This window comes from Puma concolor, chromosome A2 (genome assembly GCF_028749965.1).
Source record: "Puma concolor isolate L17-30 chromosome A2, mPumCon1.1.hap2, whole genome shotgun sequence".
NCBI classification, from domain to species: Eukaryota; Metazoa; Chordata; class Mammalia; order Carnivora; family Felidae; genus Puma; species Puma concolor.
Genome location: NC_141668.1, coordinates 69,020,472 through 69,045,211, shown reverse-complemented (window position 1 = coordinate 69,045,211; position 24,740 = coordinate 69,020,472). Strand labels below are relative to the sequence as shown.

Sequence of the window (24,740 nt, the reverse complement as noted above, 5' to 3'; positions counted from 1 at the left end):
GAGTTGAAAATTGCAAAGTAGGAGATGAAGAGATACACTGGATAAAATTCAAAGCAAATTAGACATCACAGAAAATCAATGAACTGAGAGACATAGCAATAAAAACTCTTAAATGAGGCAGAGAGAATAGAGACTGAAAAGGAATGAGCAGAGCATCAGGAAAACAGCCAAATATAAGTAAAACGGAGATTCCTGGATGAAGACAGACAGTGGGAAATATTTTGAGAAACAATGGCCTAATGTTTCCAAATTTGATGAGATCGCTAACCTACAGACCCAAGAAAATCAATGAACTGCAAGCACAAGAAATATGAAGAAAACAAAACTAAGGCACATTGTAATCACAGGGCTCAAAACTAGTGATACAGAGAAAACCTAAAAGGTAGCCAGAGAAGAGAGACATATAGAGAAACAAATGTGTAGATTCTAACAGATTTCTCCTCAGAAACAATGCAAGTGAGAAGACAGTGGAACAACATCTTGAACATACAAAAAGAAACAAAACAAAAACAGCCATCACCCTAGAATGTCATACCCAGTGAAAATATGGACAAAATAAAGACTTTTTTGGAAACAAATGTGGCAGTTTCTTGAAAAACTGAGTAGATACCTACCATATGACCTAGCCATTTCACTCCTAGGCATTTATCCAAGAAAAATGACAGCATATGTCTATACAAAGACATGTACATAAATGTTCATAACAGCTTTATGTATACTATCCCAAATCTGGAAACAACCAAGCGCCCACCAACATGTGACTAGATGAACAAATTATGGTATGTCCATACAGTGGAATACTATTCAGCAATAAAAAGAACAATAAAAAAAGAAGCTGTTCATAGATGTTAAACATGGATCTCAAAGTAATTTTGCTGAGTAAAAGAGAAGACAGAGAAAAAAGCTTACACGATATATTATTCTATTAATATAATATTTGAGGAAATGCAGACTAATCTAAAATGACAGAAAGCAGATCAATAGTTACCAGAGATTGCAAAGCAGATCAGTAGGAGAAGTTAGGGAGGGATGGAGGGATGGAGGGATGGAGGGATGGTATTACAAAGGGACACATAATAATTTTGGGGGTGGGGGATGATGGATACTTTATTTGGTTTTAGTGATGGTTTCAAGAACATATACATATGTTTTATCAAAGTGTACACTTTAACCATGTGCCTTTATTGTATGTCAACTATGCAATAAATGGAATTGTTTAAAATGGATGAAAAAATCCTGAATAAAAGATTAGTCGATTAAATTGCTATCATTAAAAAAGTTATACATCATGATCAGATGGGTTTACCTCAAGAATGCAGAATGGTTCAATACCTAAAAATTCTGGAAATGCAATATACTACTATTAACAGGTTAAAAGGGAAACATAAAACAATTATCTTAGTAGAGGCAGAATCTGATAAAATCCAATACTCATAATTAATAAGGAACTTTTGGTACAACTGAAACAGAAAGTAATTATCTTAACATAGTAGAGGTTGTCTATCAAAACCCTACAATAAATATCCCACTTAAAATTGAAATTTTAGGGGCGCCTGGGTGGTGCAGTCGGTTAAGCGACCTACTTCAGCCAGGTCACGATCTCGCAGTCCGTGAGTTCGAGCCCCGCGTCAGGCTCTGGGCTGATGGCTCAGAGCCTGGAGCCTGTTTCCGATTCTGTGTCTCCCTCTCTCTCTGCCCCTCCCCCGTTCATGCTCTGTCTCTCTCTGTCCCAAAAATAAATAAATGTTGAAAAAAAAATTTTTAAAAAAATAAAATTGAAATTTTAGGGGTGCCTGGATGGCTCAGTCAGTTGAGCATCTGACTTCAGCTCAAGTCATGATCTCGAGGTTCTTGGGTTCAAGCCCCCCATCAGGCTTTGTGCTGACAACTCGGAGTCTGGAGCCTTCTTCTGATTCTGCATCTCTCCCTCTCTCTCCCTCTCTCTCTCTGCTCCTCCCCCGCTTGTGCTCTGTCTCTCTCTCTCTTAAAAGTAAACATTAAAAAAAATTTTTTAAGTGAAATTTTAGAAGCACTTCCTTTGAAGTCACTTCTTTTACACATTGCACTGGAGGTCCTGTCAGTGTATAATTTTTAAAAATGAATAGGAAAAAAGCTAAAAAGAAATAGGTAAAACAGTTTTTATTTTCAGACAATATGATTACGTACACAGGGAATAAAAAACGAAGACTTTGTAAACAATTAGAAACAATAAGAGGAAGGTGCCTGGGTGGCTCAGTCAGTTGAGCATCTGACTCTTGATTTCAGCTCAGGTCATGATCTCACAGTTCGTGAGATGGAGCCCTGCATTGGGTTCTGCTTGGGATTCTCTCTCTCCTTTCTCTGCCCCTTTCTCCGCGCGCTCTTGCTCTCTCTCTCTCTCAGAATGAATAAATAAATAAACTTAAAAATAGAAATAAAAGATACTGTCAGGTGCCTGGATACAAAAATCAATACACCAAAAAACAAACAACACCACCAACAAAATAATACTTTTCCTGTAGACCTGGAATAGCTAATTAGAAGATGTAGAAAAAGAAAACAATTCACAATTGCAAAACATTTCTCCAATGTACTTTTTAAAAAATGTGTATTTATTCTTGAGAGAGAGACAGAGTGCGAAGTGGGGAGGGCAGAGAGGGAGACACAGAATCCAAAGCAGGCTCCAGGCTCTAAGCTGTCTGCAGGGAGCGGAGTCCGAAGCGGGCCGAACCCACAAACCATGAGATTACAACCTGATCTGAAGTCCAACACTTACCCGACTGAGGCACCCAGGATCCTCTCCAATGTACCATTATAACTGAAAAACTACAAGATCTATATGGATAAAATGACAAATATTTTTCCCGGAAAATTAGTTTTACTCTGTGGTTTGAAAGACTCAATATTTAAATTTTTTTCAATGTTTTATTTATTTTTGAGAGGAAGAGAGAGACAGAGAGCAAGTAGTGGAAGGGCAGAGAGAGAGGGAGACACAGAATCCACAGCAGGCTCCAGGCTCTGAGCTGCCAGCACAAAGACATGGGGCTCAAGCCCATGAACTGTTAGCTCATGACCTGAGCCAAAGTCAGATGTTTAACCAACTGAGCCACCCAGGCGTCCCTGAAAGAGTCAATATTTAATATGAAGGTTCAGTGCAACGCTAGTCGGAGACTCCAATGGGATATTTTGTCAAATTTGACAAGTCAATCCTGAAATGAGTATGTTAGATTCAAGAATAACCAGGAAAGAAATTGGGAGTATTTTCCCTGTTGATGATAAAACTTATAAATCGATCATAATCAAGACAGAGATGTAATAGCTCTGAGAGAGAAATAGACAAATGGGGCAGAATAGAGAACTCAGACACTGATCCTCACGCATAGAGAGCTTGACGTATGACATAGGTGTAGTTACAAATCAGTGCAGCGAAGACAGACTGCTCAGTAACTGATGTGGGGATAGCTGGTTATCTGGGGAAGAAAAAGATCACCACGTTGCCCCATATACAAAAAATAAACTGTAGTGGAATAAAGACTAAATACCTAAATTTTAAAAAACAAAAACACACCAGGTTTTAAGAAGAAAATACATGAGGATCTTTATGACTTTGGAGTCAAGAAATGTATAATATTCAGAAAGCTGGGACCATAATGGGATAGAAATACACCAAAATTTAGGACTTCTGTATACTAAAAGGTACCCCGTAAAAAAGACAAGCCATAGCCCTGGAGGTGATATCTGCAACCTAAACAACAAAGAATTAATATCCAGATACAGAAAGAGCTATTAATAAAAAAGGAACACCAAGCCTTTAAAAAAATGAATATCTGGGGCGCCTGGGTGGCGCAGTCGGTTAAGCGTCCGACTTCAGCCAGGTCACGATCTCGCGGTCCGTGAGTTCGAGCCCCGCGTCGGGCTCTGGGCTGATGGCTCAGAGCCTGGAGCCTGTTTCCGATTCTGTGTCTCCCTCTCTCTCTGCCCCTCCCCCGTTCATGCTCTGTCTCTCTCTGTCCCAAAAATAAATAAACGTTGAAAAAAAATTTTTTTAAAAATGAATATCTACAGGAATTTACAAAAGAGGAAACCTGAAGGTCCATTAAGCACACAAAAACTGTTCAAACAGTTACCAGGGAATAGAAATTAAAACAATGAGATTTATCATTCACACTTCCTGTTGGCCAGAAGGTAGAGAAAGGAGCGTTGTCATATACTGCTGGAAGGAGGGCAAATGGGCAGAGTACCCATCATCCATTTTGGACAGGATTTTCACAATGTCAGACGTGAAAACTTGCCTATACTCTATGATCTTCCAGTTCTGCTCATAGTGTTTATCACCTACTAGTAAGAGAAACTTGCAGTCTGACTTACACGAAAGGAAACTTGTAGAATGCTTATGGCAGCATTGTTGGCAAAGGCGAAAAATGAGAAGCAATTTAAATGTCAATCAATAGGAAAATGGATACATTTTAAATGAGATATTTTTATACAACAGACTACCATAGACAAAGAAAATGAGTAAATTAAAGGTATAGGAAAACAAATAAGACATGAGACTGAATACAGATATATGGCAGAATGATACATTATGTAAAGTTCAAGAACACACAAAAGATATACGTGGTTTATGGATAAAAACATATGTGGGAAAATTATAAAAACTTTGAAAGAATGATAAATACCCAAGTCATGAAAATAACACATCAGGGGAGGGTGGGGAGGGGCCATGAGATTGAGGGGCACAACCAGAGGTCTCTACATATATCTGTAATTCTTCTTCTTCTTCTTTTTTTTATAAAACTCTATTTTAAAAAATTTTTTAGTTTATTTATTTTGAGAGAGAGAGAGGGAGCGAGCACAAGCAGGGAGGGGCAGAGAGAAGGAGAGACAGAATCCCAAGCAGGCTCTGCACCATCAGTGAGATCATGTGAGATCATGACCTGAGCCAAGACCAAGAGTCAGATGCTTAACCAGATGTGCCAACCAGGTGGCTGCTTCTTAAAAATAATGCTTTTAATGCTTCTTCTTAAAAAATAGCTAGCATGAATAAGGCAAAATGTTAACATTGGATAAAGCTGGGTTGTGGAATACATGGGTGGGTTTGTTTGTTTGTTTGTTTTGCATTATTCTCTGTACTATTGAGTATGTTTGAAAGATTTCCTTTTCTGAAGTGAGAGAAGCTTAAGATTGTTCATCTAGTTAGTGGCAAAACTGGGATTTAGACAAGGAGTATAACTGCTGAGCCTTACTATCCTACAGTGCCTTTCTGAAATTGGCACATGAATGATGTAATATGTGTATATACAGATCCGTACACTACATAGATGTATGGTGATATATGTAAGTCACACTTAGCACTTAGCATATTGGGTGGCACATCAAAACCATTCAACAAATGGCAGCTATTATAACCATTGATTTATATTAGTAATTGCTATTTATATTGGTATGTTTTGTAGCCTTTGTAATTGTATGTTTATGTATATGTAATGTGTATATTCTTCTAGACCCACATCTTACACATCCCAAATACTTATACAAACAGTGACCATGTCAGCAGAAACAATGATGGAGTTTAATCCTCAGTGTGGCTAGCCAGGTCCTATATGCCTTCAGGATTACTTCTAGAAATTGTGAAGGGCAAAGTAAGAATTCATTCATTTACTTAACAGCATTTATTGAGTGCCTATCATGTCACTAAAACTGGGGATCCACTAACAAACAAGACGAAAAAAGAAACCAGGTCCCTGCCACAGGTGAGAAGCACTATTTAATAGTGTAGCGTAAAGCAAGCCAGATACGTGATTGTAAATTTTCTAGTAGCCACATTTACAAAATTAAAAGAAACAGGTGAAAATCATTCTACTGATGTATTTTACTTACTTTAATGGATCTGAAATTTCATCACTTGAATACGTGATCAACATGCAAATGTAATGACATAGTTCACATTCTTTGTGCCAAGCTTGGTAACCTAGTGTGTATTTCACACTTATCCCAAATCCCACTACACACTCAACATGTTTCCAGCATTCAGTAACCATGTGTGGCCAGTGGCTGCAATGTTGACCAGGGTCTTTCGTGAGCGGATTAGTCAGATGAGAAGCAATTCAGAAAGCATGCAAGTTGAGGTAAGTGGTAAAAGCAAAGGAAACTGCAGGCTGAGACATAACATAACTGGGTAGTAGGAGTGGGGTAGGCATACTTTAGGCTTAAGGAACGACTTTCTGAATAAGTAGCTTGAGCTTGCACCTGAAACACAAGCCAGCGGCAAGCAAGATGAGGAATGTACCCTTTGCTGCAATCCTACCGTGCTAGGTGCCCTGTTTTACAATAGGACAGGCAAGAATGTTCTTAAAGAATCAATCTGTGCCAAAAGAGGGCCTCTGATGCTAATAAATATATGAATAAAAAAACAGATAGCGGTTGTTAAAATAAACTAAGATTTTTGGTTCTTCTTAAATGATAAGAATTACACTGAGCATCACTTTTCCAAACAAATATTCTCTTCTGGTGAAATAATAGATGACACATGCATGATCTGTATTGCATTTGGATATGAATGAAACTTCACATAATATGACATAAATTATCTAAGTGCTTCTGATCGGGATGGTCAGCTCACCTTTGGGCCTTGTACTCCAATTCCCACTGGCCCTCTAGGACCTGTAGCTCCTGTTTGGCCTACTTCTCCCTAGTGAGGAAAGAGTATTTGAAGAGTATATGACTACAACAGTAAAATAAAAATAATATATTCCTGCCTTAAGAGCTAAGTGCTCTCTTACAACAACACAATAAGATAAAACAGAGCTTTATGTCCTCAATTCATATATGTGTTTGAGTATATATATAGTAAATATATATTGATTATATTATTAATATCAATGCTCACAATATGTTGTAATGTAAAATAAGAAAATATGTGAATATATTATGTTTTTAAGTATATGTTTCTATGTAATTCAAATATATGTATGCATATATATGTGTGTGTGTGTGTGTATATATATATATATATATATATATATATATATATATATGCCTAAAATCCCTTTAGGTAGATGGAGTTGTGCCAAATTTGGAATATATAATGGGCTGGCTTAAAATACAGGCTAGGTAGCATACTTAAAAGGTGGAGGGCACCTGGAATATAGGCAGTTACATTCCACATTAACTAAAATTGACACATGAGAAGCCCAAGTGACTGCTAATCAAGGGCAATATCGTGAACAGACAGAATGACCTGAGCTTCCAATGGTGAGCCCAGATCAAAAGTCTCAAGGACAGTAACTTTATGCCGTCAAGTGCTTCTCACATGGGAATCTCTAAGGAGTGTACTGGAAGGTGACTACTCTCAGAGGAGTATTTATTTAATAATCATTAGTGACCATTTGAAGCAACATTAAGTATAGCTAGTTAAATAATAAGTGCCATGCCTCTCCCTAAGGATAAATAATAGCTGTTAATTTAGGACATAATAAGATTCCCATGTTCACAGAAAAGTTTTATGTATTTCTGACTCCATATCTTTAATTAAATGTTTCAGGAGTTTGACCTATTGTGGGAGTGTTGGTTAGAATGAATTAGCAAGCCCACAGGTGGCATCTACTGACAATCCTCCTTGAATTGCTAGAATAGGATCTCTTGAGAAAATGTAATAAAACAGTATATTAAGACTGCATAAATAAATGTGTCTAAGAGCATAAAGAATACACATTACCTTATCTAAACCATCAGGAATATCCATAATGTTTTGCATTAAGTAGAAATCTGATGTTTAAGTTCATTTCATCTACTGCTTTCCCAGTGCACTGGCTCCTGACCAGGAAACAGCAATAGACTATGGATGTACTAAACTCTGCTTTCATTTAGAAAGTTACCTTGGGGAAAGAAGGAAAGAAAGAAAGAAAGAAAGAAAGAAAGAAAGAAAGAAAGAAAGAAAGAAAGAAAGAAAGAAAGAAAGAAAGAAAGAAAAGAAAGAAAGGGAGAGAGAGAGAGAGAGAAAGAGAGGAGGGAAGGAAGGAAAGAAAGAAAAGAAAGAAAAAGAAAAGAAAGAAAGTTACCTTAGAACCAGGTGAGCCTTGTCCTGGGGGCCCTTGTGGACCAGGTGGACCCATAGGACCTTGGATTCCCTTTAAAATAAAATGTTTAAAAATAGTATTAGTGAAATTCAGAAATTTTGATAAGACTAGTTTCATATCCTCTAACATGAAATTTTAGTTCACATCACATAATACATTACTCATCCTCAATATTTGTTGAATGGCATGGCAGAGGCGGCTAGTTGAACCATAATATGCATTCTCCCCTTTATCCATAGTAAAAGAATTTTAGCTGACCTGCATGGCTGCCTAGAATAATGACCATATTTCCCAGTCCCTTGTGCAGACAGGCATTGGCATATGGACTGGATTCTGGCCAATGGGATATGAATGGAAGTGATGTGTGCAATTTCTGATTCATGACAAAGGAGGAAGTATGCCTTCCCCTTCCATGTTCCCCTGCCCCAGTGGCTGAAGTGAAGACATACTGGTTATTGTGGATCCTGTGGATGAGGAAAGTACCCTTGGAAGGGCAGACTCATAAGAATGAAGAAGACCAAACCCCTGAAGACCCTGATGAGCAGAGCCACCACACCAGCTTGGAGTTGCAAATAAGAGAAACAAAATTCCATCTTGCGAGCTTATTTCACATCTCAGTCTCATGCAGGCAAACCTATATTCTAGTTGCATCAATGAAAATATATCAGGATATTAAGTTGAAGGTTTGGCCATAGGCTCTAAGAAGCAATTAGACATCAAATTGAAGAATGTTCAAACACTAGACTCTCACTCACATTGTGGATATAAAAAGGGGAAAGAGACAGGATTTAATAAGTTCTTTGGAGAAAGTAGTCTTACAAAGCATTTTCTTTGCAGAAAATGAGAGGGATTTGGGTTGCTTCCCTCTTTAGCCTATTCTAGAGAGGGAGCTTCAGTGAAACCACTTATTGACCTTGATTTTTGCTTTGGGGACACAAGGGACCTTTGTCTGCCTCATACCTGGGAGAGCTAAAATGGACTATGATGGTCAAGAGGGGCATGGGTGGGGTCAGCGGGGGGAGCAATCAGCCCATCCATCCAGGGTCTGTCAGCACAAAGGCCACACTAGTTTTTTTCTGTGGACCAGATGTACTCTAGATGAGAGACAGGGTTGGCCTGGAATTGTTTTGAATCCTGGCCAAGAGGACCTGGAGGAGCTGTGGAACTCCAACAGAGAGAGTCAGTATTAAATGAACCCCCAGAAAAGCAGAGGTTGATGGGGAGAAATGACTGGAGCAAGAGAGTTCTTCATCCATGTCCCGAAAGTGGCAGTCACAGGGGCAAGGCAGGAGCCCCACAAGGAAACTTAGTGTCAAACATCAGTCAAGACCAGAGTATCCGAAGCCATGTGACAACAGACCAGCCAGGAAAGAACCTCTGTGGCCTCCCCCCTCTACCCTCACCCTTGACTCAGCCTGGGAGGGATGAGAAGCACGGTCCCTCCCACGGACCACAGGCTCTCCCTACAGCTCATACCAGATGAATGAAGATTAAAAGGAAAATTAACATATTGACTAGATAATTTGCATTACATAATTAAAACTGTGATTTACAACTTAGAGGTGACACAATAAGTTTTATTACCTAAAAGTGATAAGAAAAGACTGAGGCTTGTTGGTAATTTCTTCCAGAAAAAGAAAAAACTTTCCCCACTGGAAAATATTTAAGGGATGATGAGGAAAAAACTAAAATTTTATTTCACTTACACCTCACAAGCCATGCTTGCATAATAATGGTTATAGATATATGATTGGTTTATTACAAATGACATCCCCTTTTCTCCAGCTGGATGATACAACTGCTGTTTATTTTTTAATTATAAACACGATTCCCCTTTTCTCTGGTTAATGAAGATGAAGCAGCGTAAACAATTTAAGAAAGCTAAGGTTATTATAATAAGGAATTAAAATGTTATTATTAGAAGGAATCATTTACAATAGTCTACAAGTAGCATGGTATGTGACAAGGAACCAAAAAATTCGAAGGGTTATGTGCACTTATGTGTATGTGGTTATTTGTATTTCACTCCAATTTGTAACAGAGTTGAAGTTGTCAGGCCTCCAAACATTTAATGAAAATCTGCCGGCCACTTGAGTCATATTATAAACCTGTTCCTGAAAACAAGAATTCCCTCCAAAACAGATGACTGGGAAAATTCATTTCTATAAGAGAATTAGGGAGATCTAGCAACAACAATCATTCCGTGGGTAAACATGTTCAATTAAGGATAAGAAGAAAAATGAATAACTGTATAAGTGGAGGTTAAATGTAAGTAGGATTTAAATCATTTGTCTTAAAAGGGCAAATGATTTCTTTTCTTATTTAAAGCAGTTTATAAATAACACATTCTATTCAATCTCCTACCGATAGGGGTCAGCTCCTAATAGACAGGTCTACCTTAAAAGTTATCTTCTCTTGGAAAAGGAGAGAAAGGGGTGAGAAAACAAAAGAAGTCAGAGATGTTTTTTAACGTGAAGCACAACAACATCCACCGAGATCCAGTAGTAAAGGCAATAGGAAGTTGCAGGTGGGATCCAGGATTTACAGGCCATCTGGAAAGATTTGGCTTTTTTTTGGACCTAATTTTCAGGCCTATAGTGGTAACTCAGCACCAGGACCACAAGACTCAGGAAGCAACACGACTGTCCAGTCACATCCAGGACCAGAATGTAAGCCTGTATGAAATTGGCAAATAAACTACAAAGTGTGAGACTGCTTGATGCCGTAGTCAAACCATAATCCTTATGTAATCAAAATATCCAGCTCTTAATTATTATCTAAATACTTATATACAGACTTATCTTGGCTTTTCCTGCATCTTAACCTTCCTAATGTATTACACTAGGATTTCTACAAAGAGAAAGGAAATGGAAAGAGGAGTTATATCCAGATTTGCTGTTGCTTAGATTAACAATAACAACAACAAAAATACTAATTAATTACTAGATGTTTAGAAATAAACCCAGAGTTAATGTCAACAATGAGATTTGGAATTATCCTTTTTTAATCCTCTTTTCCCATTGTCCTAGATAAAGGAAGCACTGTTCATTCTCTAGGCAATGGAATAATTCAAACCTTAATCATAAATCTTAATCAACAGATTGGCTACTTTCTATGCAGGAGGACATTCAGCATAAATTTGGATTTGTTCGTCACGTTGATTAAATGAGATTCTGTAGGTAGATAGTACTATTATATTATTTTTGTATTACTCAGATCTAACAAAATGGCCCATCTTTTCCAAAAGTTACGGTCAGAAGATTTGGGAAGCAGTTCCAGGCGTGAATGTAGAGACATCCTCAGAGTGCTTTCCTTTCTTCTGACCGAGGGAGGCCAAATGTTATTTATAAACCCTCTCTGTGATTTGCTTCTATTCAGGAACAGTACCCGTTAAATTAAGTGGTTACCTCTGATTCTGGTGTTGGTTTTAAGTTTAATACTTTTTTAAGATTGGTACATGGCTGGGGAGTAGGAAAGACTACTCTATTGGCATTGGGAGAAAGTGGGATCTAGTCATTCACAAAGCCTCAAGGGGAAAATACACAAACCCACAGGTAAATAAACCACTGCTCCTAAGGAAAACTAAAAATATAAACTCAATCTGAAACTCATCCTGTTAATTAGACATGAAGGTTAAAAGTCACAGCTCCAAGAAGCACACATTTTATTTTTTAAGTCTTTGGAAGTTCTAGAAAATAAAATCTCATAGAACCATCTTTTCCTTCCCTACACTTACTTTTGGATGTACATCCCCTTGTGCTTTGACTATCAAATATACTCAGAGGTGTTTGCAGGACTGGCTTTCAATGAACAGTAGGATTTGGCCAGAATGTTCCTTACTGAGAGGAAAGGGAGAAAGCTTGGATTACCTGTTCCCCTTGACTCCCAATTCCAGGGATGCCCATTGGCCCTTGGGGTCCCGCAGGTCCCAAATCCCCCTGTGTTGAAAATAAGAGAGAAATATAACAATAAACCTCATTCTTTCATACTTTGCTAATCTTGAATTATGCTGAATTGAAATCCATCTGTAGCATAAAACGGTTCAACATAAAAAGTTAGAAAACTCTTTCTTTTAAACAGTTTATGGTTCAAGTTTGCCAAAGTAGTGAATGATAGTTTCACTGTTTAGTCTAAATTGGTGACTATTTGCACATGTTTGTATTTATCAGTCATTTTTCTCACAGGAACACAAAATTCCTAAATGGTTGTTATAATGACACAACTGCTTCCTGTTAGGATTATAACAAATATTTAAATGTATAATATTCATTGGGTACAAAAAAATCAGGATTTGAGAGAGAACTTGAAGAGAAATGTTTCAAAATTATCTAAATACCTTTCCCCTCCACATCTTATAAAAATATGCCTTAAAAATTAAGAAGTTATTTAAGGTAAATGCAACAGAACTGAAGAACCTCACCTTTCCTTTCTCTGAAATAAATTTGGGAAGCAAAGTGAGAGTTATCAGCAAGAAGAACACTATCATTCATTCTTTGTGTGTTTCAGCAGGTACCCGTGAGTGCCTATTATGTGCTAGGAATTATTCCAAATGCTGGGGAAGCAACAGTGACCTAAGCAGCCAAAAGTCTCTGTTCTCATGGGGCTTACATTTTAGTGGGAAAAACAGAAGACAGTAAACAGGATAGATAAAATAAATAATATGTTAAAGAATGATAAGAGCTAAGCAGAAAACTAAATCAGGGAAGGGGGGGGACAGCTACAATTTTGCATAAAGTGGCCAGAGATGACCTCATTGGAGAGAGAAAATGAATCCAGTAGAAACATAGAAAAAAAGCATTCCAGGCAGAGTAAACATCCACTGCAAGGATGATGATGCCGGAACAGCCCAGAACAGCAAAGACACAATGTGTTGCATATTTTATCTTATTTTTTATTTTTATTTTTTTAAAGCAGGTTCCATGCCCAATGTACGGCTTCAAGTCACAAACCCTGAGATCAAGAGTCGCATGCTCTATCAACTGAGCCAGCAGGCCCCCCAGATATTCAAATGTCAGTTGTATTTAGGCTGTATCAAGGTCCATAAACTTTTTCTTACAGGGTTGGATAGTAAATATTTTATTCTCAAGGACCGTAATAAGGTCTCTATCATAATTAACGAATGCTGCTTTGGTAGTGCAAAAGCAGCCCCAGCCAATACCTAAATGAACAGGTGTGCCTGTGTTCTAAAAACACTTTATTTATAAGAACAAGCAGCCAGCCCTAGTTTGCCAATACCTGGGCTAAATAAATATGTTTTTATAAACAAATTTGTATCATCATTAGTAAATTAAACTAAACTCATAGAACCATAGTTCTGTTGTACTCAGTTCTCACTGCTCCAAAGGAAGAAAGAGCATCTTTACATATTTTTAGGAGCTAGAGCTACAACCAGGGCTGAGCAATTCGAGCCAAGAACTGTATTACAACTAAAATTGGTATAAGTCACTTTTTACCAGTATCTCTGCTATTTAAATACAGATATGTGGAAGAGACAGTTACCAGTAAATAAAAGAAATAAGTAATTCAAAACTGAAACACAAGACCCAAGATAATCATGAATCTAAGTCATTATTGTAATATATAAAATCTGATGGCATGCTTAGAAATTAACATACATGACTCCAAATTGGTATGAATTCTGTTTTTTGCACATTTCTTATATCCTCTCCCCCCCTCTGCAGCTTTCTGTTCCCTCTGGTCTGTTGGGCCTTATCAGCCTCCAGCAGCTTCTATCAGCAGCCTCAATACCACTTCTAATCTGGGGACAATCTGTAGCTATTTTAAAGAAGACAAGTAACTAGTGAGAAAGAGACAAGCAATGGCAGGTAGGCCATGGTGTTGTGTTGAACATAAACGGTTTTACAGGCTACCAGTATCAGATATGAACATTCTATGTAATGAACCAAGACAAAAGCAAGAGGAGTCTATAGCCATGTCTGAACACAGACAAAAACAAAAAACAATATCCAAACAACCCATTCCTGGACAAATGATCAAACATCCCCCTATTTGAGCTAAAATGAATGGCTATTTCTTTACAAATTATACCTAAACCTTACTCCATTTTTCCCACCTCCTAGATAAGACTCATTAAAATATCCAATCTTAAAATTACCTCACCTTAAAATTACCTGCAGTGTCCAATCCAAACCCAACCTATACTTTCTTAGACACTCCCCAAATCACCTAACACAAGTCCAAGTCCTATAAAGAAAACTTTCATCTTCTTACTGAGTAGTGATGGGTTCCCCATGGTATGTGGTCTCCCTCACTGCAATGAGTCTATAAAACCTAACTTTGTTCAACTATAGGTGGATCCCTGTTGGTCCTTGTAGGAGGGCACCAACGCTAGGTTTCTTAAATAAGTTCTCTTATTTTAGTCCCATTTTTTAAAGTTTATTTAACTTGAGAGAGAAAGCAAACATGAGCAGGGGGAGGGGCAGAAAGAGAGGGAAAGAATCCCAAGCCAGACACAGGGCTCAATCTCACAAACCATGAGATCATGACCTGAGGTGAAATCAAGAGTCGGATGCTTAACTGACTGAGTCACACAGGTGCCCCAGTAATATTTTTTTGAGTGAGCATCTAAGGATGGACATGCACTTTCTGTAATAGGTCAAGTAAATATGTTTTTAAAAACTATTTTCTTTGGGGCGCCTGGGTGGCGCAGTCGGTTAAGCGTCCGACTTCAGCCAGGTCACGATCTCGCGGTCCGTGAGTTCGAGCCCCGCGTCGGGCTCTGGGCTGATGGCTCAGAGCCTGGAGCCTGTTTCCGATTCTGTCTCCCTCTCTCTCTGCCCCTCCCCCGTTCATGCTCTGTCTCTCTCTGTCCCAAAAATAAATAAACGTTGAAAAAAAAAACAAAACTATTTTCTTTACTAAGAAGGGGTCTGTTTTGCTCATGTTTGTCTACAAAGCTGGTTGTCTGAAGATAGTTTTACTGGAAGTCAAAACCCAAATAAATGAGCCATTACTGTAAATATAAATGATGGGATTTTTCAAATCATAATTCATCTCACATAACAATAAACCCTGCATATACTTGATTTATAATAACCTGGATCCCTGTGTGATAGGGTTGTCAGGTTGAATACAGTTCATAAATGTACATGCATAAAGAACAATGACTAAAAATAATTACACTGGTGCATCTTTCCTATTGTATACTCCATATGCAGTACCTTGTCCCCTTTGATTGACAGGCCTTGTAATCCCTGTGGGCCAATTGGTCCTTCAGAGCCTTTTTCACCCTAAAAATATATATGGGAGGAATATCAGTATACTAATAAAAATCAGGATTTAAAAACAGTTGAAGCATCCAAAGCATTCAAATTCACTATTCACTGCAAATGGGTCATTCTAGCGGACCCCAAGATTTGTAACTTGCAAAATACACATAATTAGGTTTAATACTATTAAATAGGAAGGAATCTATCCAAACAGAACATGTACGCAGCATCACTAACCTTGGAAAAGAACTCCATTCCCAATATAATCAGAAATATCTAGAAATGGGGGGCCTAATTAATCATATAGTACAACAAACTGTACTCCCTCCACTCCCTCAACACTGATGCAGCTATAGGTCCATCACACAATGAACATTTGTCTCTCATATTAGAATATGAGCTAATACTTGCTTGTACTGAATTACTTGTCATATGTTTTATATCATAATTTATAAACATTCATTGAAAATTTAGTTTGTGTGTGTGTGTGTATTTTTAATATAATTTATTGTCAAATTGGTTTCCATACAACACCGAGTGCTCATCCCAACAGGTGCCCTCCTCAATGCCCATCACCCACTTTCCCCTCTCCCTGACCCCTCCATCAACCCTCAGTTTGTTCTCTGTATTTAAGAGTCTGTTACGGTTTGCCTCCCTCCCTCTCTGTAACTTTTTTTTCCCTTTCCCCTCCCCCATGGTCTTCTGTAAAGTTTCTCAAGATCCACAGATGAGTGAAAACATATGGTATCTGTCTTTCTCTGACTGACTTATTTCACGTAGCAAAATACCCTCAAGTTCCACCCGTGTTGCTGCAAATGGCAAGATTTCATTCTTTCTCATTGCCAAGTAGTATTCCATTGTATGTATAAACCACATCTTCTTTATCCATTCATCAGTTGATGGGCATTTAGGCTCTTTCCATAATTTGGCTATTAGTTTTTAGGAGAATTCATAGAAAATATTCTTGGGTAGATTTCTATAGTCATGTGACCTACGTGAATAGCTCTGGTCGTGATGGCATACCAATGAAATCATGACATTCTGTGCTTTTGTATGAAAAATAAACCATATAATCAATTAGAAATAGCTTTTGTTTCATGAATTTGTTTAAGCCAAGGGTAAAATCAAAGAACACTTGCAAGAAACCTAGGAAACAATAAACCTTCAAGTCCCTCTAGATTCATAATTTATTCACTTAAGCTCTATACCAGTGCAAAGTAACCCCATGTACCACATATAGAAAACTCCCCTTGGTCCTGCTGGTTGGGGAATGAGGTATTCTGACTAATGGTTTCTTCCGATCATTACCACAGAGTACAATTATATACAATCAACCCTAAAATAACACTGAATATAATGTATTCTTTCTGGGATGAGGGTAACACAGTGCTGTGGGTTATTGTGAGTGTATTATTATAACATACAGTTAAACCTGTCACTAAGACACACCCTGCAATATGCTTCTTGTATTTCAATTATTCATTATTTATTTATTCATTCATTTAAAATGTTTTTATTTATTTATTTTGAGAGAGAGAGACAGAGAGCATGTACACAGGGAAGGGGTAGAGAGAGAAAGGGAGAGAGAATCCCAAGCAGGCTCCACACTGTCAGCACAAAGTCTGATGTGGGACTCAAAACCACGAACCATGAGATCATGACCTGAGCCAAAATCAAGAGTTGAACACTTAATCAACCAAGCCACTCAGGTGCCCCTCTTATTTATTTATTTATTTATTTATTTATTTATCTTAAAACCCCCCACAGATTGTAAAGAGAAATAACCCTGGATATTTGAATTTCCCAGGTTGTTTGGACTACACATAAACAGAAATTTTCTATGCCAAAAAAAAAAAAATCAAGAAAGTATGTATTATAAAACTTCCTGAAATGTAGTGCTAAGTTGCTAACATCTGTCTTCTGAGAGTGATACTCTGATTAAGTCAGGGCATTAGTAATGTCCCTTTTATCCTACATATTATTCCCACTTATTGTGACAAATTAAAGTCTGTTAGTTAATGAGGGCCTCTTTTAAAATTCAACCCAGCAGTCACAACTTAGTGTAAATTAGGTTTTAACTAGTTGATTTCCCTCTAGTGGAGATTCAGGTTTCTCATAGACAATAGAATATTGATCATGGTGGAAAAGGCTAAGAATTAGATGCAATTCTAGAGCATGAGGCTATACTGAGATGGTGAGATCTTAGCAATCTGACTGACTAAAGTGGAAATTCTTAGACACTTAAGAAAACAGCCTGTGCAGGGCACAGGTTGGCTCAGTTGGTTAAGCATCCAACTCTTGATTTCGGCTCAGATCATGATCTCATGGTTAGTGGGTTCAAGCCCACATTGGGCTTCATGCTGGCAATGCAGGGCCTGCTTGGGATTCTTTCTCTCTTTCTCTTTCAAAAATAAATAAACACAAGAAGAAAAAGAAAGAAAGAAAGAAAGAAAGAAAGAAAGAAAGAAAGAAAGAAAGAAAAGGAAGGAAGGAAAGAAGAAAGAAAGAAAAGAAAAGAAAAGAAAAGAAAAGAAAAGAAAAGAAAAGAAAAGAAAAGAAAAGAAAGAAAACAGCATGTGCTTCCCTGGGCGGTGCATGTGTGCATGCATGTGTGTTTGGGGAAAGACTTTAGAAAGAAGGAAAAAGAACCCCCAAATGTTTTCTTAGTTACTGAAATTTTGTTGATGCTGCCCAAAGTGTCTTGCAAAATCATTTCCTGGGGCGCCTGGGTGGCGCAGTCGGTTAAGCGTCCGACTTCAGCCAGGTCACGATCTCGCGGTCCGTGAGTTCGAGCCCCGCGTCAGGCTCTGGGCTGATGGCTCAGAGCCTGGAGCCTGTTTCAGACTCTGTGTCTCCCTCTCTCTCTGCCCCTCCCCCGTTCATGCTCTGTCTCTCTCTGTCCCAAAAATAAATAAAACGTTGAAAAAAAAAGAAAAAAAAAAGAATTTCAATTAAAAAAAAAAATCATTTCCTGTGTGGCCTTTGGTAGATTGTGGGTAAGTAGCCTCGACCAGAGGTCAGCAAATTATAGCCCACTGGCCAAATCCAGCTCACTGCTTACATTTTTTGGCAAATACAGCTTTACTGGAATACAGTCACGCTCACTCATTTATACGGAGCTGATGACTGTTTTCATGCTACAACAGCATAAGTTAAGTAGTTGCAACAGATACCATACTGCTCACAAAGCCTCAAATATTTATTATCTTTCCCTTTATGGAAAAAGTGTGCCAACCCCAGAGGGTTCCTCAAGGAACCAAGGTTCCCAGGGGAACTTGAGCACCAAGAATTATACATGGGAAGCAATAGAAGCATTTAAATTCTCAATTGCCAGGTAAAAGGTATGTTTTTCATAGTTTTTGCTCCTTATTATAACAAGGTAATTCCAGTGCCCTCCTCCCTGCCATATTTCCTTTCTTATTATGCTAATGACAATGTGATTACAAATTGGTTTATTAGTTTCTTATCTATGTTTCACAAAACAAAGCTGTGAATACAGTTCTATGGTAGCTACGCTTGATAACTTCTGGGCATAACGATGCTATTTATCACTGTGACTTTAATGACTATAGATTACTTTAAGAGAGTTTTCTCATTTCACATGCAATAATTATATGAAGTAGAAGTCTGCCAATTAGTTATTTATAATTGCAAAATTCACCAGAGTTTCATGTTAAGGAAAAACTTACATCTTCCTTCATTTAATAGGGTGAAGGTGGTCAGGAAAATACTTGACTTCTGGTAATTGGCTAGGACCCATTTTTTTAAAGTTCTAAATCATGACCATGCAAGGCAAAGCATTTTTTTCATAGTACAGGAGTTGTTGTTACCTTTGGCCCTGGAAATCCTTCTCCTGGTAAGCCCCTCTCTCCTGGTGCTCCTTCAGGACCACGGGGACCCTGTTTGGATAAGAGGGAATGAGGAACAGGAAAAGAGAAAGAAAGAGAGAATGGGAAGTGGGGAGAGAGATAGAAGGAAGAAGGAAGAGAGAAAATGGTTATATTTTCGTTCGCATGGGCATGCAATGATATAGTCCTATTTATGTTATTAGTGAGAATCCTAGTAAATTCCATACTGATCAGCAGAATTGTAGAGTTGTGAAGAAGAATATTCCCATTGTATTACTCATTCCATTTGATTGGCATAAGATGTTCTATTCTGGTGTCCTCATATTAGAGGAAAATGCAAATTAAGTGATGCTTCGGAATAAGGATTAGGAAATAAATCCTTTGAGGGAAGTCTAAAAATCTAGCCACTGTGTGGCCTGGAGAAGGTTGCTGAGTGATTAAGTAATTTAAAAACATCAGGGGAACCCTGTGAAAAAATCACTGCACAGCTGCTTTAAAACATCGAATTCTGTTTACATGTGTTTTAATTTCTATCCTGACAAATTTGGATTCAAACTTGAATTCTTGAATTCTTTCGAGGACTGGTTGAGTCCACTGGGGGTTTGTGTGCAAATAGGAATCTTGATAGAATCATGCAGGGGAAGCATGGTTTTTGATCTCAGTGATTCAAATTAAAAAGTCCATGTAACTATTGCTCAGAAAGTCAGACGGTGAAGAGTTCTCACGTAAGTAAAGAGAAACAACACACTCTCTGGCTTTGAAGTGGACCGGCAGGAAACAAACTGATTGAAAAAGAAAAGACAACAGCAAGATATTCAATTAAAGTGGAAATTTTAAAAGGTTACGAATTTTCCCTCTCTTTATTCTTGGCCAGAAGGCATAAAAGTAGAAAAGGAACTTGGCCAAACTCTACTTGTCCCAGCCCAAAAAAAAAAAAAAAAAAAAAAAAAAGTAGAAAAGGAACTAACAACAAGAACCTTAGAAGCACAGATAGGAGCTTTTCCTCTAATGGATGTAAAAGAAAAATAATGAGGGCTTGCTTGCCAGAAAGTGAGCCTAGGACAGAACAAAGTCTACCGAGTTGCCCAGCAGCTCCAAAGCCAGCAAACGGCAGACACTGTGAATGATCTTCGGGCTCGATACACAGTAATCCGGGATAATTTAAGAGGTGCTTTCTACTGAGCCTGGGAGCAGAGCTAGGATTCAGCATTATGCTAATCAGTGACTGATCACAGTTATAGATTTATAAAAAAGAAAGCTAATTGTATCCCGTGTTCAAATTTTTTTTGCCTTCCCCTATTATTGTATATTTTAAAAGACAGTCTTCTTCAGTATTTATGCATAACCAATTTCATAAAGACTTTAATTAAAGAAAAAAGCTAACATTTAATTCAATTTAAATTGCTATGCTTATGGGAAACCTAGCTTTTAACAGTCCAAGACCTTAATCAAAGCACTAATATCCATGATAGCTTACTCTAACGTTAGAGTGATTAACTAGGGGAAAAATAAATATAAGCATGAAAACTAGATTGCAAATCAAAGAGTAAGTGCCTAGCTAATATCATATGCTTTAACCAAAAAAAAAAAAAAAAAAAAAAAATGACAAATGATTCCTCTTCCCTAATGATAAAACAAATGAAAATAACACAATTTACATTCAATGCAAAGAAGTCTTTTTCCAGTTCACTCAATTTTTTCCATTCATTCAGCAAATACTGACCAAATGCCTAGTAAGTGCCAGGCAGTGTGCTAAGTTCTGGGAACAGCAGGCAGACCTGCTCCCTGGTCTCCTAGAGCTTACAGGCTTTCCTGACAATTATACTGTCATATGGACTGAGGGTCAAGTCCCAGCTCGGCTATGTGTTAGCAGTGCGAACTTGGACAAAGAATTTAATCTCTCTAAAGTTCAGCGTCCTCATCATGATGGTGGTAACAATAGTACCTACCCGAACCATGAGTATTAATATATGGGTTAGGTCAGAGAGACTTAAAGCTCTTAAATATTGAGCACTTAATAAACATCTGCCATTACTATCGAAATTATTTTATTTGAATCTTGTGATGGTGAAGAATGTCCTTCCAGGGCATTATGAATAAGTTAGCCTCGGGGTGAATGGTTTACAGTAAGCAATATGGAGAGAGGGCTGCTACGTGGCATAAACACCCAGCCCTCCTTTCATCTCTGCATTTCTAGAGTACACAAGCCAAGATGAGACTGAAAACATGGGAGGCTTTGATGAGCCATGTGTTCCAAGCTGCAGAGAACAGAGAACTAATACTTGTGAGTAATTGCTTAAAGGCATTTAAAACAACAGTGATCCAAAATTTAATTATTGCCAACCGTCAGAGGAACAGTCTGTATTATCAGAGTATTCTCATATTTTACAGCAAAGCAGAATGAAAGGTGACTGCTTGGTTAAGAGAAAGAGCAGGTACTCGGGTAGATGAACTATACTTTACTACGACAGAACCCATGGATTATTTCTAAAAGACAGAAATGCTTCTATAAAAAACTCACAGTGTCCTTTTCAAAAGCCATGAAAATCAATTATAATTATGGCATACTTATTTGATTTCTCATGAATGCCTCTAATAAAAAAAAAATATAAGGACTGTTATTATCAGTTAACACAGTCTGATCAGTGAAATGCTTTATTTGAGACATTAATGAGGTAAAATGTGATCATCCATTATCTTATTACTTTTCTTAATATTCTCACTAGTGTAGATAATCAGTAAAAGTGGTTTTAATATACATTTCAAGCATTAAAAATAACTGTGCTAAATAATAATAAAAATTGCCCATAATATTCAAACAGTACTGTTTATATAATTTTTAACTTCAAAGTATTTATAGTTCTACTTTAGTGGGTATTTTTTACTAACAATGTTCTCAATATCCTTGTACAAAAAGAAAACAACAAACAAACAAAAAAAACCTGACACCGTTTGAAATCATCCAGACAAAGAAACAAAGGTAAGAGACTTTTCAGCAGAACCTTTCTCAGTCCCAAGGTAAGTCTTTATGTTACTTCTAAATAATTCAGAAACTCAGTGTTGGATTTTTATTTTTATTATGACATTTTGGTACAACATTTGCATACATTATTTGCGATCCTCCCCATCTTTGTAATGATTTCGGTTCCCACTTGAACTGCAGACTTCATGGTGCCTTTCTGATTTGTATAATTGTGGCTTAGAAAGCAAACAAACAAGAACTTCATGTTCTAGCAATATTGTGTAAACTCTCTAGCTATAAACAAAAAGGCAAGTAATACAATTTTTCTTTAAAATAAATTTTAAAGGCTGAAATCCAAAAATAAATAAGTGAGGGAAGTCACAGGGCTCCAAAACAAAAAGAGCTGAACGTTAGGGTAGTGCGCATAGAAACTGATGCTGTGGTTGTTCTGGGTGGAAACGTGTGGTCGTATGGTGGAAATAAGTCTAGAAAACCAAAGACAGAGAACCAGGAGCAAAGATTTTGGCTCATTCAAAGGAAAATGAGGAGAGTATTAGACCTGAGATCCCCACAGAAAGCTAGGACCTTCAAAGTTACTTACATATTGTCAATGAAAGGGCAGGGTTGAGAAAAAAGCCATTTAGTCAACACAGCAATATGAAAGACAAGAATCTTGTCTACCCTCACTTAGGCTCTAAATGGGCCTAAAAATTCCAAGCCTGCTCCAGTGCTGTGTATGGGTTTGTAGTTTTAACTGCCATCACATAGGTGATCCAGGAACACCTAGTCAAGACATTAGTATCAAAGATATCCGAGGAGTACCTAAGAGGTGTACATGCAAATTCCTTTCAAATACCCTCCACCCTGAACACTTAAGATTTTCACAGGTAAAGACCTGTGATGACCATGAATTCAGATGACAGAGTACAAAACATATAAGAAAACAATTGACAATGAATAAAAGTGAGCCTATATAACATAAATTTTCCCAAAAATGTCAAATAATAAAATTATAAAACAGAGACCAAAAAATGGTCTCTTTGAATGCTTAATGGTCTAATAATAGGAATATAAAATACAAGAAGAGAATATTACACTAAAAATAGAAGTATAGTAAAACAATTATTAAAAAATTAATTCAAGGGATGCACAGATGGCTCAGTCAGTTAGGCGTCCGACTTTGGCTCAGGTCATGATCTCATGGTTCAAGGGTTCAAGCCCCACGTCGGGCTCTTTGCTGACAGCTCAGAGCCTGGGACCTGCTTCAGATTCTGTGTCTCCCTCTCTCTGCCCCTCCCCTGCTTGTACTCTGTCTCTCTCTCAAAAATAAGTAAACATTAAAAAAATTTTTTTAAATAAATAAAAAAATCAGTGTGTGGGTCTGTATCTGGGTTCTCTATTCTATTCCACTGATCATGTTTCTATGATGTCAGAACTGCACAGTCTTGATTGCTGTAGTTATGTGAATAAATCTTAAACCCTTTCTTCAACTTTATTCTTCTTTTTGCAAATTGTTTTAATTATTCTAGCTCCTTTGCCTTTCCATACAGATTTTAAAATAATCTTGTCCATACCTTTAAAAAAATCTTACTGGGATTTTTTAAAAGGCTTGCATTAAACCTTATATCAATTTAAAGAGATTGACAGCTTTATGATGTCAGGTCTTCCAATCGATGAATATGGTATATCTCTCAATTTATTAAATATTCTTTTATTTCTTTCATTAGTGTTTTGAAGTTTTCAGGATATAAAGCTTATACATGTTTTATTAAATTTATACCCAAGTATTTCTATTTTTAATGACTATAAATTCTATTGTATTTAAAATTTTTATTTCTATGTGTCTGTTACTGGAATATAAAAATAAAGTTGATTTTGCCTGTTCTATCTAGAAGACTGGTTTGATTTTTTGTTTTTACAGTTCCACATCATATGGCATTTGCCCTTCTCTGTCTGACTTATTTCAATTAGTATAATGTCCTCGAAGTCAATCCATGTTGTTGCAAATGGCAAGACTTCATTCTTTTTTATGATTGGATAGTAATCCGTTATATATATATCCAATAGTAATCCATCATATATGTGTGGATATACTCTATAAATATATCACAATTACTTTATCCATTTATCCATCAATGAACACTTAGTTTGTTTCCCTATCTTGGTTATTATAAATAGCATGAACATGGGATGCATATGTCTTTTCAATATATTAGTGACTTTATTTTCTTTGAATAAATACCCACAAGTGGAATGGCTGGATCATATGGTAATAGAATTTTTAATTTTTTGAGGAATCTCCATACTGTTTTTCACACTGGCTATACAAATTACATTTCCACCAATAGTGCATGAGGGTTCCCTTTTCTCCACATTCTCAACAATACCTGTTTTCTTGTACTTTTGATAATAGCCATTGTAGCAGGTGTGAGGTGATATCTCATTTTGATTTTGATTTGCATTTCTCTGGTAACTAATGATGCTGAGCATCTTTTCATATACCTGTTGGCCATCTGTACGTCTTCTTTGGTAAAATGTCTGTTCGACTCTTCTGCCTGTTTTTTAATTGAATTTTTGTGTTATTGTTGAGTTGTATGAGTTCTTTACATATTTTTGATATTATCAGATATATGATTTGAAAATA

The 24,740-nt window shown here is 37.2% G+C and overlaps 2 protein-coding genes across 2 annotated transcripts in view; one reads left to right on the top strand and one right to left on the bottom strand.

Moving 5' to 3' along the window:
• The window catches only part of COL28A1 (collagen type XXVIII alpha 1 chain), a 177,858-nt gene that overhangs the window by 98,815 nt on the left and 54,303 nt on the right, over positions 1-24,740 (bottom strand). The window contains exons 14-18 of the mRNA XM_086695633.1: positions 19,117-19,185; positions 15,239-15,307; positions 11,927-11,995; positions 8,040-8,108; positions 6,602-6,670 (exon numbers count right to left, since the gene is read on the bottom strand). Of these exons, the coding sequence (XP_086551759.1) occupies positions 6,602-6,670; positions 8,040-8,108; positions 11,927-11,995; positions 15,239-15,307; positions 19,117-19,185 (345 nt within the window). The remainder of the gene's footprint in view (positions 1-6,601; positions 6,671-8,039; positions 8,109-11,926; positions 11,996-15,238; positions 15,308-19,116; positions 19,186-24,740) is intronic.
• The window catches only part of MIOS (meiosis regulator for oocyte development), a 124,325-nt gene continuing 121,675 nt past the window's right edge, over positions 22,091-24,740 (top strand). The window contains exon 1 of the mRNA XM_086695618.1: positions 22,091-22,114. The gene's annotated coding sequence lies outside the window, so the exon portion shown is untranslated. The remainder of the gene's footprint in view (positions 22,115-24,740) is intronic.